Source organism: Elaeis guineensis, chromosome 4 (genome assembly GCF_000442705.2).
Source record: "Elaeis guineensis isolate ETL-2024a chromosome 4, EG11, whole genome shotgun sequence".
In the NCBI taxonomy this organism is placed as follows: Eukaryota; Viridiplantae; Streptophyta; class Magnoliopsida; order Arecales; family Arecaceae; genus Elaeis; species Elaeis guineensis.
The window spans coordinates 129,958,981-129,975,980 of NC_025996.2; the positions used below are offsets into that span (position 1 = coordinate 129,958,981).

General features: G+C 35.3%; 1 protein-coding gene across 1 annotated transcript; it reads right to left on the reverse strand.

Annotated features, from left to right (window-relative positions):
• Window positions 1-9,468: 9,468 nt before the first annotated feature.
• On the reverse strand, window positions 9,469-11,616 carry LOC105042672 (L-type lectin-domain containing receptor kinase IV.1-like). Its single transcript, XM_010919970.4, has one exon. The coding sequence runs from the start codon at window positions 11,528-11,530 to the stop codon at window positions 9,650-9,652; it is 1,881 nt and encodes a 626-aa protein (XP_010918272.1). The 5' UTR covers window positions 11,531-11,616; the 3' UTR covers window positions 9,469-9,649.
• Window positions 11,617-17,000: the final 5,384 nt, after the last annotated feature.

A 17,000-nucleotide genomic window follows, 5' to 3' on the forward strand; every position in this document is an offset into this window, starting at 1 on the left:
CAACTCCTGTCCAATGATTCTCTAATCATGGTGCATCCAAAACTTGATCTCTAATTCATAAAGTTCATCGTGTCCGAAATATTGCTTCAATCCTTAGTTAAGTCAGACCCACCATTTATACGAACTAGATTTCTGATTGGATCCCTCACCGTATCCAGAATATTGAGCCTAACCCATCATCTAATTCGTAGCATCAATGCCTAATGGACATGGTTGCATCTTTTCGGTGCAACTGAGCCACTGTAACCAGTCGAGAACAATCAACCCGGGAAGGGCCCACACATCCACAATGGTGAAAGATCTAGACTTAATATTTTTTTAAGAAGATTTGATTTAGATCTCATTAAACTTGACTTGACATAGTCATAACAATTATGACTAACCTAGTGGCATTGGTTAGCTTGAATTGTTAGCCACCTCTAATTAGAATTGGGTCGACACATATGGCCAGGTAAGTGAGACCGATGGAAGGGATATGCCATTAACTCAACAAGAACATATTCGAGTCGAGTAGCTCCCAATTAAAAACCAGTCGATCGAATCTGTCCAACTTACCTTAGACATCAAATTGTCGAACCAGAACTAATTGGATTAGCCTACAATTCAGGCTCTAACCTCTAAGCCAAATTAGGTCTTAACTTGATCGAATCACATCTAAATGTGATTCGACTTTGACCCAGACTTAATCCTATTAGGCTGGTCAATTATTAGCTTTTATGATCCTATCTAACCAACTCTTAATTCGGTTTGATCAACCGCTAAACCTAATTGAGCTATCCAAGTCCGAACCCAATTTTATAAAAATATCTTAGATCTGAAATTCTTAATTTTAGATCAAATTGATTTCATAAACTTAATTCATTAATTAAGTTTAAGTTCATAAATAAAATATGTAAAATAAATCTTAGGGTTTCAGGATCTAGAATTTTGCAAAAAAGTAAATTTTGATTTCTGATTAAGGATGAACGCGCGGCACCCCTACATGTCATAAGAACACCCCATTGAATGAAAAGAGAGGGTCTTAAAATCTTACTTTATTCTTATGATCAGATGGCCATGAGGAATACCTTAATCAGAAATATAAATTTAACTATAAAACTAGTTAGATCTAAATTTACATATCTCATATACAATTTAAGATCTAACTAATACATGCTTTGCATATATCTCATGTATCAAAAATTGATCTAATTAACATGCTTTCAGATCTGATACATCACATGTAATATCTAAAAAATAAGATTTAAATTAAACTATTCAAAATTAAATCTATTCTAGATAAGTTACTAGAATAATTCTACAACTAGTCTAGGCATGCAACAGATCAATTTTATGAAAAAATTAAAATTTTATTTTTTATTTTTTGATCTGATTATAATACTTATAATATCAAAAAAATAGAGAATAAATTAGATTTAATTCATATTTTAATCTTATTAAAATATAAAACTTAAAACTATTCATAGATTCAACTAATCCTAGTCTAGTCATGCATCTCATGCATGTTAGATCTTCTTAGATTTAATTTTAAATATTTTAATTTCAAATCTTATCATATCTGATGTGATATCTAAAATTTTTTAAATATCAGATAAATAAATATAAAAATTAGATCTAAATTAGATCTGAAATAGAGCCAAAAATCTGGCTTTGATACCAGTTGAAGGAAAAACCATCTTTTTTCTTTGTAAGATCTTCCAGATTTCATCAAATCTGGGGTGGAATAATTTAAAATTTTTTATCCTATGCTATTTCAGATCTAATGTATGTTAGATCTAATTTTATTATTTGATACTTAAAAACTAAAATTAAATCTAAAAGTATGAGAAGTATAGACATACTTCAAGGGTAATCTGATTACCCTGTAGATGATCTCTACACAGCCTGAGGTTCTGATGTAGCCATGCAAGCGCCTGGCCTCTATCGGTATATACTTAGGTAGGACCTAGAATGTCTTCTCCTCGCAAATCTATGCTCCAAAAATCAGATCTCTATCTGATTTGAAAGTGCTTCAGAACTCCTTCTGAAGTTGGAGCAGCAGCCTGTCGAAGATGTCCTGTAGCCTTCTGTTCCAGGCATCACCATGCCTTTTTCTTGCACCAGATGAACGTCCGACTCTTTGGACGTGAAGAGGGGAGATAGGAGAGCAGGGAGGACATAGAGAAGAAGGGAGGGGGTGCAGCTTTGATGGTTTTTCATAAAAAACTTAAAATCCTAAGCGCAGGCAGGGTTTATATAGACCCTGCTGCGCTGCGCAGTGCCACATCATTCGATCAATCAAAAAATTCTAATTAATTCTGAAAAAATTTTTATTGGTGGAGTGATGTCATCTAATCACATTAGATAAGAACCCCCACCCTCTCTCCTATGTTGGCACCAACTTTGGATAAGCACAAGCAAGGGTTGGCGCCAAAGAGTCCATGTTAATCAGGACTCTTCATCCTTATCCATTTGGGGTGCCCACTTTAATCCAATTGGGCTCACACCATAATCTGATTATGGCACCCAATTCAATGTAGTTTTGGCATGTGGACACTCTACAAAAATTCTTCAATGAGCTCTCTTCAGTTTAAGTCCCATATGTCAACATTTGACAGATGTCCTAAAATGAAATTGGCAGGTGACAGGAATTAGCAGGTGCTTGTCTTAAATTCATCTCATGAATTAAGACAAGCCTTTTCTAAGCTGGACAAGCTTTATTTAGACTGAAAGAAACCTTCCCAAGGTTCTTTGGATGAGTCAAATCATATTTGGCTTAGTAGAGACAGAAAAGATTACACAAGGAGAAAGTTAGGCTCAATCGTGTACTAGCACGATTTTTTTGAACCTAATTGGATCTTATCCAAATCAATTGGGTTAGTCCAATTGATGACATCCAGACCTTAACCCTTATTTGTGTGATCCAGTTAGGTTCAATTTCGTACGGTAATGAGACATGTCGTGATCTCATCATCGACATCATCAAAACTCCTTTCAATGGATCAGAACTCTTCTGATTCAGATAATTAGAATGATCAATCATCAAGATCATTCTAATAGCTTCCAAAATTCATCAATGACATCTAGTAGTATATGATGGCAACCCATCAGAACTGAAGATGAACCTCTCGGTGCAGCTACCTGTGTGATTGAGTTCCTTTATCATGAGTCTCGACTGAATTAGGGTTAAGGTGAACTCATCAAACCCAACATCAGTCATATGAATCAATCGATCGATCTGAGTCCGATGTGAAATTCTAATGGAAAACTCTTTTTTCATTATTTCACTCTACCATGGCCATGGGCTTAAGGACTCGATCTTTCGATCATCATAGGACTACTCTCATCTACCGAGGTTGATAGATCCCATCTTGGTGCGACTTAGTTTCTACAATGAATATGCTACAGCCAACATACACCTCAAGATTCTGAATGGCTAGAAGACCGAGTTATGGTGTAGTCAAACTATAACACACTCAAGGTGAACTGTTGATGCACCTAAGGTCAAAGAACTAGACACACAACTGCAGCATCGAGCTAGTCATCGATGAGAAGATAGACTTCCTTATGACTGCTCGAGGTGGTCACGCTCAGTACTCTCATTCTCAATGAATACATGTACTCTCACTTCGGTGTCTCCACACCATAGACTCAAGACACATCTATCCTAAAAAAGTGATCGTACACCAACCTTCCAGATCGATCACCATCCTCGTGATGATCCTATGGTCAGGAGCTGTTTATGAGTTAGTTATGTAAATTCATGCCTTAAATTTTCAACTCTTAAAAATATGAATTGGCATTCCTACTAACTCAAAGAATGTATCACAGACACAATGTACACAATGTGATAGAAGAATAACCTATTTATTGATTTATAGTCAAAATTATAAATTTGCCCTTAGATTTGTACAGGAATATGTCAGCCAATCTGGCATCTAGGGCACACATCTAACAACAACATCGCGATCATATCAGTTTGAAACATATTAATGAAATATGAATGTGTCATATGAACTCACATGTGATATTTGTGATGGATTTATGATTATTTGTGATATAGTTTATATAACTATTGAGTTATACTAGATGCTTAACATGAGATTTTGTAGCTTATAATTTTTTTGATATTACTTATTTATTATTTTTAAATTATATTATTATATTAGTGTATGTGTTATGGGATTAATCTTATCGGACAATAAAGTTCACAATTCTAATTCTCTCTTTTCTTTCAAAGTCATAAGATGCATAGTATTGGATAGATTTGATAGTGAAGTTCGAGTGATAGAGTCATCTTATATGTCTTACATGATCTCTAGGACTTGCCCTAGGATTTATACAACTACATCATGTTGTCAACCTAAGTGATGGGTTTAGAGCATGATAGAAGTGGTATCAGAATATAGGTTTAAGATCATCAGGGACTATGATAAGAACTGATTTGTAGGGTTGAGTGTAGAAGACTGGATCTTTGGTATCACAATATATGATTTGTTGGGTTTGACCTAAGCTTGAGTCATTTTAGATGTTCTCAATGTCTACTGCAGAGTGGCACTTTAGTTGGAAGTTATTTAGTGAACTTATATAACTTTAGTGGGTTTGGATCAGAGTGCACAATAAAAGTGTAGTGGTTGAAGTCATTTAAATTTGATCAAAAATATTGGTTCTAATTCAGAGGGTGTTATGATAAAGGATTGAAATTTCGTTTTGAGTGAAGGAGGCTACTTAAGAGCTCAAGAAAAAGATAAGGATTGTACAACCTCAAGTTTGGGCTTTGAGGTCTGCCAATTTTGAGGATAAAATTATTTTTAAAGGTGGAAGAATGTAATACCCCAATAATTTAGATCAAGCCTAAAAGGGTCCCTACATAATTTTTAAAGCAGCAAGGAAAAAAAAAAGAACTAATGAAGAAGACTCCCATCTCCCAATTTTTGATAGAAGTAGAAGCTGGGGAGGAGTTAGACTCCTCCCCTCCAGCTCTATCTAAAGGGACCAAGCACCTAGAGTCTCATACACATCGGCCACCAGCAACCATCAGAGAAAATTTCTCTTTCTCTTCTTCTTCATTTGAGAAATCTTTTATCATGTTCGCCAGATTTGTGGTCCCATAGTCATCAAAAACCCAAGTTAGATCCTTCTAAACCTTTCTTCACATCTTCCTTAGCAATCAGATCATGGTTTTTGATCGACAATCATCAGATTTCATTATGAAAATGGGTACTTTATTGCCTTTGATCTTTCCCTCTCTATTCCAACATCGTTCATCACCACCGATCGATGGTTTGGCACCTTTGACTACATCTTTATTGCTCCAGCCACCGTCAGCCATAGCCATGCTAGTGAGATGGCTTACTTGTCCCAATAAAATGGGGAGCAAAAATCCCCTATTTCACCAAGAGAGAAATTGAAGAAAAGAGCAAAATAGAGAAAGAACAAAAATAGAGAAAAGAAAAGGAAGAGGAGAGAGAGAGTTTCCCTCTCTTCCCTCTCTCTTTTCTCTCTCTTCACTTGCTTTTCTAAGTTTCTCTCTTCACTCTTTCTATATTTTCTCTCTCTATAACTTTATCTCTCTAGATTGTTCTCTCTATTCATAAATTTCTCTCTTTAAAAATTTTATGGACTAATATAGGATCCAAATGTCAAGGTACACTCAGATTAATCCATTGACCCTGGAAAGGATCTTGGATCTACAGTATTATGGTTGTTTACCATAATTTTTCATCATTCCAATTATCTTTGATTTTTATATTCAACTTGATTATATAGAGATGTAATTGTCTGCACAAGATGTCGAGTAGAACATTTTGATGTCGAGTTCGCAGATTGAGGGGTTGATTGATTATTATGTTTTGAGTCTAAAACTATTAAATGTAAGGATCCTTTTACATGATCACCTGTATATATGATTTTTTTTTTGTATTATGCATGATGATATCTAGTTTCACATCAAATATATGATTTCTTATTATATTTATATCATATGTTAACTATTTTGATTGCTGAGAATAAAATATTGAATGTTTAAAGTGGAGCAAGAAATATAATACAAAATTATTGAGTGGTATATTAAATGTTTAAGAGGATTTGAACTAGCCATGATATGGATTGCTAATTACAAGGCGAATCATGACACCTTAAATTATCAGTCATGAGTTAAATCATGATATCTTGATTTGCCATCATGGGCCAAAGCATGGATATCTTGATTTTACCGTTACGAACTGAAGTGCGGATATCTTAGATTGCTATCATAGGCTAAAGCATGACCATGATTAGTCCAAAACTAAAAGACAACTATTGATTTGGAACATATTAATAAAATATAAATGATAAATCATATGAGCTCGTATGTGATATTTACAATGGATTTGTGATAATACATGATTTGTGATATATGTTTATATAAATATTGAGTTATACTAGATGTTCGACACAATATTTTGTGACTTATAATTTGTCTTTGATATTGCTCATTTATTATTTTTGAATTATATTATTATATTGGTATGTATGTGATGAGATTCTTACTAATAGTAAAACTCATACTCCTCAATTCTCTATTTCCTTTCAGAGTCATAGGATGCATAGCATTGAATAGGTTTGATGGTGAAGTTCAAGCAATAGAGTCATCTTATAGGCCTTGCATGATCTCTAGAATTTATCCTAAGATTTATATAGCCATATCATGTGATCGACCACGACGACATGTTTAGGGCATGACAAAGAGCATGCATCAGAGCAAGTAAGTTGTAATACCCGGCCATCAATCCAGTAAGAAGCTGCCATTAGGAGTCTTCTCCCATGGGACTCCTAATCGGAGTCGATGAATGAATTCGGGAGGGAGTCCAACTCCTCCCCTCTTCCCCTCTGTTTAAAGGGATAACATCCCTTGGGAAACCTCACTACTGGCTACCATTATTCATCAGAAAGAAGCTATTATCCTTATCACCAAATCTATTGGATTTCAGCCAATAATCATTGAAAAAATTAGGTAAGAAGCCATATTTCTTTGAGTTTTTTGTCTTTTCCCTCTTCCTCACCCTTGAAAGCCTTGATTCTAGCCAGCAATCATTGGATTTACCTTAGGAAACCCCTCCTCTGCTTCAATTTGATTTTTCACCTACTTTTCTTGATTTTTTTGAATAGCGGTCATCACCGCCGACTGCTGATCAGTAATCCTCCATCCATGCTGCTGCAGCTTGCATCCAGGACTAGCACCACTATCAAGGAGAAGTCCTCTCCTGTTTCAAGAAAAAAAGGAGAACAAGAAGTTCCCTATTCCATCGAAAGAGAAAGAGGAAAAAGAAAAGAAGAAAAAGAAGAAAAAGATAACAAGAAAAGAAAAAAAGAGAGAGAGTTTTCCTCTCTTCCCTCTTCTCTCTCTCCCTTTTCTCTAAGTTTGCATCTCCACTTTCTCTCTCTAGAAAGTTTGACTCTCTCTACTTTCTCTCTCAAAAATTCTCTCTAGATTGTTTCTCTCTTGATGGATTTTTCTCAAGAAGTTTTATTTTTTCTCTCTAGAAGTTATCTGTTTAAGATTGATTGAGTAAAGAATTTTCTTTTAATGATTTTGATCAAGCTTAGTGAAGCATCCTGATCCATGATCACCGGACAGCATGTCAGCACCCATCTTGGTTAAATCCAAATTTCATCTATTTGATCTCTATGAAGTCAATTGTATCATAATTCGATTTTGAATAAATAATTTTAATCAAACTAACCTTTGAATATCAAGCACTGTACATGACATCCATTTTGACTCTTGTCAGATATTACTGATTTGACCATCCTTGATATCTGTTGAACCATCTAAATTTTAGTGTGATCCTTGATCAGATGAGGTTAGATGACTGACTGATCTGGACCATTAGATGCAACCATCTGCAAATCATGTCTTTCCTAATTATCTTTTTTTCTGATTATTAGACTTAATTATGTTTAAGAGTATAGTTGTCTCGACAAGAAGATATCCAGTGGTGAGATATTATGATGTGATCTATTAATTGAAGATTTTGAGAAAGAAAATTATGGAATTATATGGATTCATTGGAGTCATGTAAGGTAAGTAATGCGACTCTTTTTCTAAATTTATCAATAAATTATATAATATTTATATCATTAAATTTTGAATCATATTATTTGTGATTTGTGAATATGAAGTATGATATTTATTATTTAGATTTATCATAAAATACTATTGATGCATTATCAAAAGCATTGATTTCATTATAGAGTTGTGATAGATTGATTTTAATTTCGAATGGTTTTGTGTATTTGTTCGATTGAAATATGAAATTAAATTTATCAAAAAGAAAGATATGAATCGAAATGGATTTTAACTCGCAGCCTAACTATGTATCAAAATCCTACCAATGGGGGTTATATATTGGTATATCGATATCGTATAAGTGAAGGTTATACGCTGGTACATCGATACCCTGCTAGTGGGGTTTGTGTGCTGCTATATCGAAATTCTATCAGTGGGGGTTATATATTGGTGTCTCAATATTCTGCTAGTGAGGATTATATGCTGGTATATCGATATTCTGCCAGTGAGATTTGTGTACTAGTATATCGATACTCTGCTAATGGAGATTATATGCTTGTTCATCAATATCCTGTCGGTGAGGGTTATGCGTTGGTATATCGACATCTTATTAGTGAGATTTATATGCTGGTATGTGATTAGTTCATGACTGTCGAGGTAAACTAGATGTTTGAAAAAAATAGATTTATGGATTTAAAAAAGAGTTTTGGAAAGATTGAATTTGAATGATCTTATTTTGATTAGTATTGTACGTTTAAATTGATGCACCTTACATGTTTATTTTTAATATATTATTATTACTTGATTTATCTAGCTAAAGAGTACATTGCTTACTACACTATCTAGCTTATCACTCTATATTTTACTTTTTTTTTTTTTTATAAATTTAGAGAACTAACTTGATTCAGGATTACAATATGGACGAGCGAATTAGAGATAAAATTTAATATCTTTATTTTGATTAGAATTTATTAAAAGTTTAAAAAAATTATGAAATTTTATTTTATAAGATATTTGATTTAGTTATTTGAAATAAAGTTGAACATTAGTTATTTGAATTTTATTTTGCTGTTGCTTTATGATATCGTGATGAGATGCCTTGCATGCTTATGAGAAGAATTCTCCATAGATATGCGATGATTATCATGACCCCTAGCTCACGATCTCGAGTTAGAGGCATAATATTAGTAGAACTAAATAAGTATCTATATTTGAATTATCTCATGCATCTCCCAACAGTAGCAAAGAACCTAGACCTTTTCTAGGCAAGCTTATTTATACAACACCTGAGCAAATTCCTTTCTAACCTGACATTCTTTTTTTTCTTAATCTACTGGATTTCTTTTTTCAGCAAGCTGCGTCAGGTTTAGTTGCCGCGGAGTTTTAATTTTGATATGCAAAAGCAACCACACTACAATAAAAAGCATTTACACCATTCATAACATGAAGCTAGGCATACTTTAAATGTTACTTTTACAACATTCAGCACTATCAATGGGCTGTCAAGAGAGCAGATTCCATTGTTGATGCTGAGCAAGCAAACAAGTTTATCTGTGAACCATCCGACATCCCAAAACCATCAGAGCCTTCCATCTCCATAGCTAAAATCTCGGTATTCCATCAATCTTCAGACACCTCAGGAAGGGGAGCATCACGTTCCAGTATTCGCATCACCAGCCCCATAGGAGGCCTAGAACTGCAGTTAGGGTGTGAGCAAAGAAGGCCAAGCTTCAGCACCATCTCCATCTCTTCGACTATATATTCACTCCCCAAGTTAGGATCCCTTGCCTCCAAAATCATCCCTGCCTTCCAGCACCCCAGAACTTTATCTACTAGTACCATGTCTTCTTCTGATGCCCTTCTATCTATTGGCCTTCTTCCACAAGCCACCTCAAGCAAAAATCCACCAAAGGCAAACACATCTGTGCTTGCAGTTGCCTTGCCAGTCTTGGTGAGCTCTGGGGCAAGGTAACCCAAAGACCCGACTACATGTGCCTTCTGGGGACCGGTTCCATGATCATATAGTCTTGCCAGGCCAAAATCACCCAGTCTTCCATTCATCTGATCATCTAGCAAGATGTTGCTAGCCTTGATGTCTCTGTGAACAACCACCTTCTCCCATCCTTCATGCAAATAATAAAGCGCGGAAGCTACACCTTTGATTATTTGGAATCTTTGTCCCCAACTAAGCATTAACTTAGGTTGGTTAAATAGGTACTTGTCCAAACTACCATTGGGCATGAATTCATACACCAATAACAGCTCCCCTTTTCTCCTGCAATAACCAAGGAGCTGTACCAAGTTCCGGTGACGCAAGCGGCCAATGCTAACAATCTCTGCAATGAATTCTCTCACACCTTGTCTTGATTCTTGCGAGACCTGCTTAACTGCAACTTGGATGTCAGTGTCTGGCAACACACCTTTGTAAACCCTACCAAAACCCCCAGCTCCCAAGAGATGTTGGTCTCTAAAGCCCTTGGTGGCCAAGAATAAGTCCTTGTAGCAGAACCTCTGGGGTCCATATTCTAGCTCCCAATCTTCAAACACCTCTCTAAATTTAATCTTACTCTTCACAAGAAAGATCATGCAAATTAGGACTAGTAAGATGAAAAGTATTGCCACGATTATCAGCAACCCAATCTTCCAAGACTCTAAGCTTAATTTAGGCCCGATTTGAGGGAGGGATGGAAGACGTGAGAGATCTAGTGCTTGAGCCCTTCCATTCAACTTAAAGCTCCAGCCCAGAATGTAATGAGATGTTATAAATGTGCCTACCGAAGAAGAAAATCCAACATACATATAGTCCGAGATTAAAGAAGACAGATTCACCTTTGAAGACAAGCATGGAACACCCGGTTTGGCTACATCAATAGGTGCTAACGTTACATTAAGAAGTCCATCCAAGTGACCGTATTCTATCCAGGCCTGTATTGGTTTGCCACTCACAAGGCTCAGGTTCTTGAACCCACCTCCATTGTCATTAGTGAAATAAGCTGCATGCGAGGAGTTAATAGACTTGGGACTGCGAACATCAATTCCAACATGATTATTGTCAATATCACCAAATTCAGGGTTCATGTTTGTGTCGAACTCGATGGCCACAATTTGATTTGTGGAATCTGAACTACTTGAATTGAAGAGTCCCAAGAATTGACTAGGAAAGGCATAAGACAGATCTACCGAATGCGCAAGAACGAAGGCAATTCCATGCCCATACAAGTCTATGTACTTGGGGATGATTGCAAAGATGAAAGAAGTTGAGAAGGAGAGAGCTTCACCAGTTGTCGAGTTCTTAAAACGGAGTGGAGTTGGGAGAAAGGCGTGGCCCTTGGCTGCCCGTCTAGTGTCAGTGAGCATTAGGATGCCGTTGGGTGTGATCTCTGTAATGCCATCTAGCCGCAGTTTGGCAGCACCGAATCCATTGTAGGTAAAATCAACATCTTCTGCTGATGCCGTAGTGAGTGTGAGGATGAGAAAGAAGAACATGCTCTTTGGAAACATGGCTTGGGTCTAAATTTACTAGCTTTCTGCAATATGAGAGATTCCTTCTCTGCTTATGATATTAAGAACATAGAAGTGCCATTGGTTTCCAATACCTATCCACTTCATGTATCATAACTGGAAACTTGGGAGAGGAACAGAAAGTGGCGAAGGGACCAGGGGTCCACGCGATGACTAGAAGTCTTCGTTGATACATCAAAGACTAGAAGTCTTTGCTTGCAATTCGGTTGGTGCTTGGAAAGTGAAGCGCGGAACAGGCACATGCGACGACTTGAAGACTTTGCTTGCAATATAGTTGGCCACATCGACGGTGAAACAAGCTATATATATATATATATATATATATATATATATATATATATATATATATATATATATATATATATATATATATATATATATATATATATATATATATATATATATATATATATATAATTAATAGTTCTAACCAATAATTTCTCATATCATATATGTCAGCATCATGTCAGATGAGGAATAAAATGGTGAATGTTGTGTTGCTGCATACATATATATATATGTATGCAGCAACACAACATTCACCATTTTATTCCTCATCTGACATGATGCTGACATATATGATATGAGAAATTATTGGTTAGAACTATTAATTCTATCATATATATATATATATATATATATCTTAAACCATCCAATAAGTAGTCATCACAGCATTTAAGAAATTGAACTTTTTCTGTTCAAAACAGTGATAGTTGTTCGCAAACCAATCGTGCTCAACAAAAACTTTTTGTCATTAAAAATTTTCAATCGAACTTGGATAACAACACACCTTTTTCCAATAATAGATAATGTGATAGCTTCTCATTGCGTGGTCCAAGATACACATGATAAAATGGTTCTTATCAATAATTTTCAATCAGCAACTATCGTTGCCACCGACCACTAGGTACTGGCTATATATCTTAAACCATCCAATAAGTAGTCATCACAGCATTTAAGAAATTGAACTTTTTCTGTTCAAAACAGCGATAGTTGTTCGCAAGCCAATCGTGCTCAACAAAAACTTTTTGTCATTAAAAATTTTCAATCGAACTTGGATAACAACACACCTTTTTCCAATAATAGATAATGTGATAGCTTCTCATTGCGTGGTCCAAGATACACATGATAAAATGGTTCTTATCAATAATTTTCAATCAGCAGCTATCGTTGCCACCGACCACTAGGCACTGGCTATGCTACCATGGCTATGGGGGTTCCAAGTAAACAAGAGAGATAAAAAGAAACTAATGGATATATGTATGTATGTAAAAGGCTTTCCATCCTTGCCTCAGTCGAAATATAATAGAAGATTGTTAGAAACAATGGATCTTGCTTAGAAAACTAAAACAACAGATAAACCATAAGAAAAGCAAAGCAGAAAAGGAGTGGAGAAAGAACACAAAGAGTTTACGCGGTTCGGATGACAAAGTGTCATTCCTACATCCTCGAGCAAGATCTCCGTATGCATCTTTTATTGATCACATGCAACAGAAAACAATTACAAGAAGAAAACAACTTCTAATCTCTCATCCTCCTCTCTACAATGAGAACAAAGTTGTAGAATCCAAATCTCAACAATACAATAAAAAAAGAACCCATGGAGAGAGTTAGAACCACCCCCTAGATGTTTTATATATATATATATATATATATATATATATATATATATATATATATATATATATATATATATATATATATATATATATATATATATATATAAGAATAGAAGGCAATGGGCATACATATATAGGCAACTCTTATTGAGTTTGACAAGAACTAGATTTATTATCCTTGTTGGTTTAAACTACCCACATTCCTATCCTTATTTCACTTTCCACTTGTTTGAGTTTATCTTCACCACTTCTTTTAATTAGTATTTTAGTAAGATGTGACATTATTTACTAACATATCTTCCACTTGAAGATAAGTGCCATCAATGAAACACCAACCAAAGATCTTGCTAATCACTACTCATCATGTAGCTCCAAGTTTGAAAGGAGTCTTACTCCAATTGAACTTCTTTCGAGTCACAAGCTTTATCAACATATCCATTGGATTCATATCTGTGTAGATTTTCAGCAATAACACCTGGTCATCCTCCACTAACAAAGTGAAAACAAACATCAATGTGCTTTATACGAGAGTGAAAAGTTGAATTTCTCGCTAAACATAAAGTACATTGACTATCACAATGCAACTCCAATACACACTACAAGAAATTAAGGTATTAGTGATGGCCATTAGCGATGACATTTTCGCCGTCTCTATTAGTGGGTATTAGCGACAACATTATTGATAGAAAATTTTTCATCGCTAATGACCTTTTTACTGACGGCTATTAGCAACGGCAAAAAAGCCGTCACTAATAAATATTTTTACCAAAACTAATCACGATCAAAAAATAAACCATCATAAAAAAATTATTTATTAAACTTATTAGTGACTGTTGGAAGAGTATTAGAGACAGCGATTGCCGTCGCTAATAACCATTAGCAACAGGACTATTAGCGATAGAATAAGCCATCATAAAAAAATATATATTTATTAAAATTATTAGCGATGGTAGGATGAGGATTAGCAATGGCAGATCAGCATAATATAATTTTTTTCTCTAAATATGATATGATTTTAGAATTTAAAATCCATCTTCATCATTCATTATCTATATAATTATCATTAAAATATCATCACAAAAGATCAGATCGATCCGATAGCGCTAGCTATATCGATCAATAAAATTTAATTTTGATGATCACGAACAACCATGTGATGATCTAATAGATAGAGATCATTGATGGATCCAAAAACTTATAACAATGATCTCAGTGATATTTGTAGCACACTATTAAAATTTTATTTCAATTGAATATCATTATCATGATCAATTTAGCATGAAATGATTTGGATCGTTAAATGAAAAATGAGCGATCAAAAGACCAAACGACATCCAATTATAAAATAATTTTTTAGATAAATAACTTTGCTACTACTTTAATCGTTTGTATGGTGGTGATCGTAAAATTTAAACTACGTGTATATGAACGATCCAAAACTATATGTCTCTTGATACTCATTCTTAAAGTCTTTAAGTAATAATATTTATACTATATGTCCCTTGATACTTATTTTTAAAGTCCTTAAGTAATTATACTTGTGCTTTTGTAAGATCTACTTGATATGGATGGTTCATATATGTGTGGCTTAGATTTTACGATCACTACCGTACAAATGATTAAAGTAATAGCAAAGATCATTTATCTAAAAAATTATCTTCATCATATGCTGTTTGGCCTTTTGATCACTCATTTTTTATTTAACAATCAAAATTATTTCATACTAAATTGACCATGATAATGATGTCTGATTGAAATAAAATTTTGATAGTATGCTATAAATATTATTGAAATCATCATTATAAATTTTTGAATCTATCAGTAGTCTTTATCTATCAGATCATCATGCGGTTGTTCGTGACTGTCGAAATCAAATATTATTGATCGACATAGCTAAGGCTACCGAATTGAGATAATCTTTTGTGACAATACTCTAACGATAATTATTTAGATAATGAACGGTGAAGATAGACTTTAAATTTTAAAATTATATCATATTTAGAAAAAAATAAAAAAAAATATATTCTACTGAGATTATTAGCCACTTTAAATTTTAAAATTATATCATATTTAGAAAAAAATAAAAAAAAATTATATTCTACTGAGATTATTAGTAACGGCAGATGCTGTCACTGATACTCATTCTGTCATTGCTAATAATTTTAATAAATAAAAAAATTACTTTTTAGAGATGATGACAACTGTCACCAATAATGGTCGTCACTAAAAATATTAACGACAGAGTTATGACTATTAGTGATGGTGTTTGCCGTCGCTAATAAATTTAAAATTTAAAAAAAATAGTTTATAATTATAATTAAATTAATTTATTATCAATGGCTGTTAGTGATGGTACTTTTACCATCGCTAATAATTTTGAAAAAAATTATTTAAAAAATTATGAAAAAATATTTTTATTTGATAAAAATATTAGCGATGGTATTTTATTTTTAGTGACGATAATGGCCATCGCTAATACCTTTACTGATGGCATTAGCATTGGCCATTTTTTTGTCGCTTAATAGCCCACGCTAAGCCACCCTGTGGGGGGCAAAAATTTCGCTCGTGTTTGTTCCCAACCCCTTCCCGTGACCCCTTCCCATGATACCCTCTTGTCGACACCCAAACCAACCCCAAACCCACCCCCCTCCACCCCAACCCCCTTTCTTCTCTCTCCGCACCATCCCTCCGACATCTCACAGCCCCGAGCCCGTCCCTCCAAGACCCAAACCCCCCTCCCTCCTGTACCCCCCTTTCCTCCCTCCCCGCCATATCCCTTTGGTGTCTCGTGGCCCCGAGCCCGTCCCTCCAATGTCCAAACCAACCCCAAAACCCTCCCCCATCGATCCTTTCCCACCCCCCTTTCCTCCCTCCCTGCCCCGTTCCTCCGACATCCCGTGGCCCCATGCCCGTCCCTCCAGTGCCCAAACCAACCCCAAACCCCCCCACCCCCCATTCCTTCCTCTCCGCCCCATTCCTCCAGCATCCCACGGCCCCGAGCCCATCCCTCCGATGTCCTGTGGCCCCGAGCTCATGCTTCAGCCACACCCGCAGCTGTCCCGACCCCACCAACCCTGACCCTGTAGCCCCTTTTCCACTGCCCCCAGCTTGCCAGCCCGACCTCATGGCCCCATCCCCGCACCCTTGTCTCTGCAACTACATCCTCAAGCTAACGTCCCATCCCTGAATCGTCTCCTTATTGTTGTGAGTATTAACAACGGCATTAGTGACAGCTGATACCGTCACTAAAAGTTAATTTTTATTTAAATTATGTTAATTAATGCAAGGCAGTGAATTCATATCTAGGAATTTAAGACCATTAGGTTACAAGCCAACAAAGTACATGATATGTTATAATGGCTATAACATAAATGGTTTCAAATTTCACACATAGTAATATAGAGAACATAAAAGTACAATAAACAGCAGTGTGAAAGGATAGCTGGTGGGCAAAGGCAAAAAGTGACTACTACGGAATCCTTGAAGAAGTGATCAAGTTGACCTACCCATTAGGTGATAATGGTATCATTCTATTTAAGTGCTGATGGTTTGATACCGATAATTGTATGAAGATTGATTCACAGTATAAATTTATTAAAATTAAACATGGATAAAAAGCATATATCAATGAATCCTTTGTGCTAACCCAATAAGCTGTTCAAATGTATTATACTCCTTTTCTATCAAGGGAAAGAGGAAGAAAAGATTGGTGGGCTGTATGTAAGATTAAGTCTCGAGCCGTTCATTATACGATCAAAGAAGAAGAAAAGCTCCAATTACCAGAATACTTCCAGAAAGATGAAACATTCGGATTTCATCCGACGTCAAAA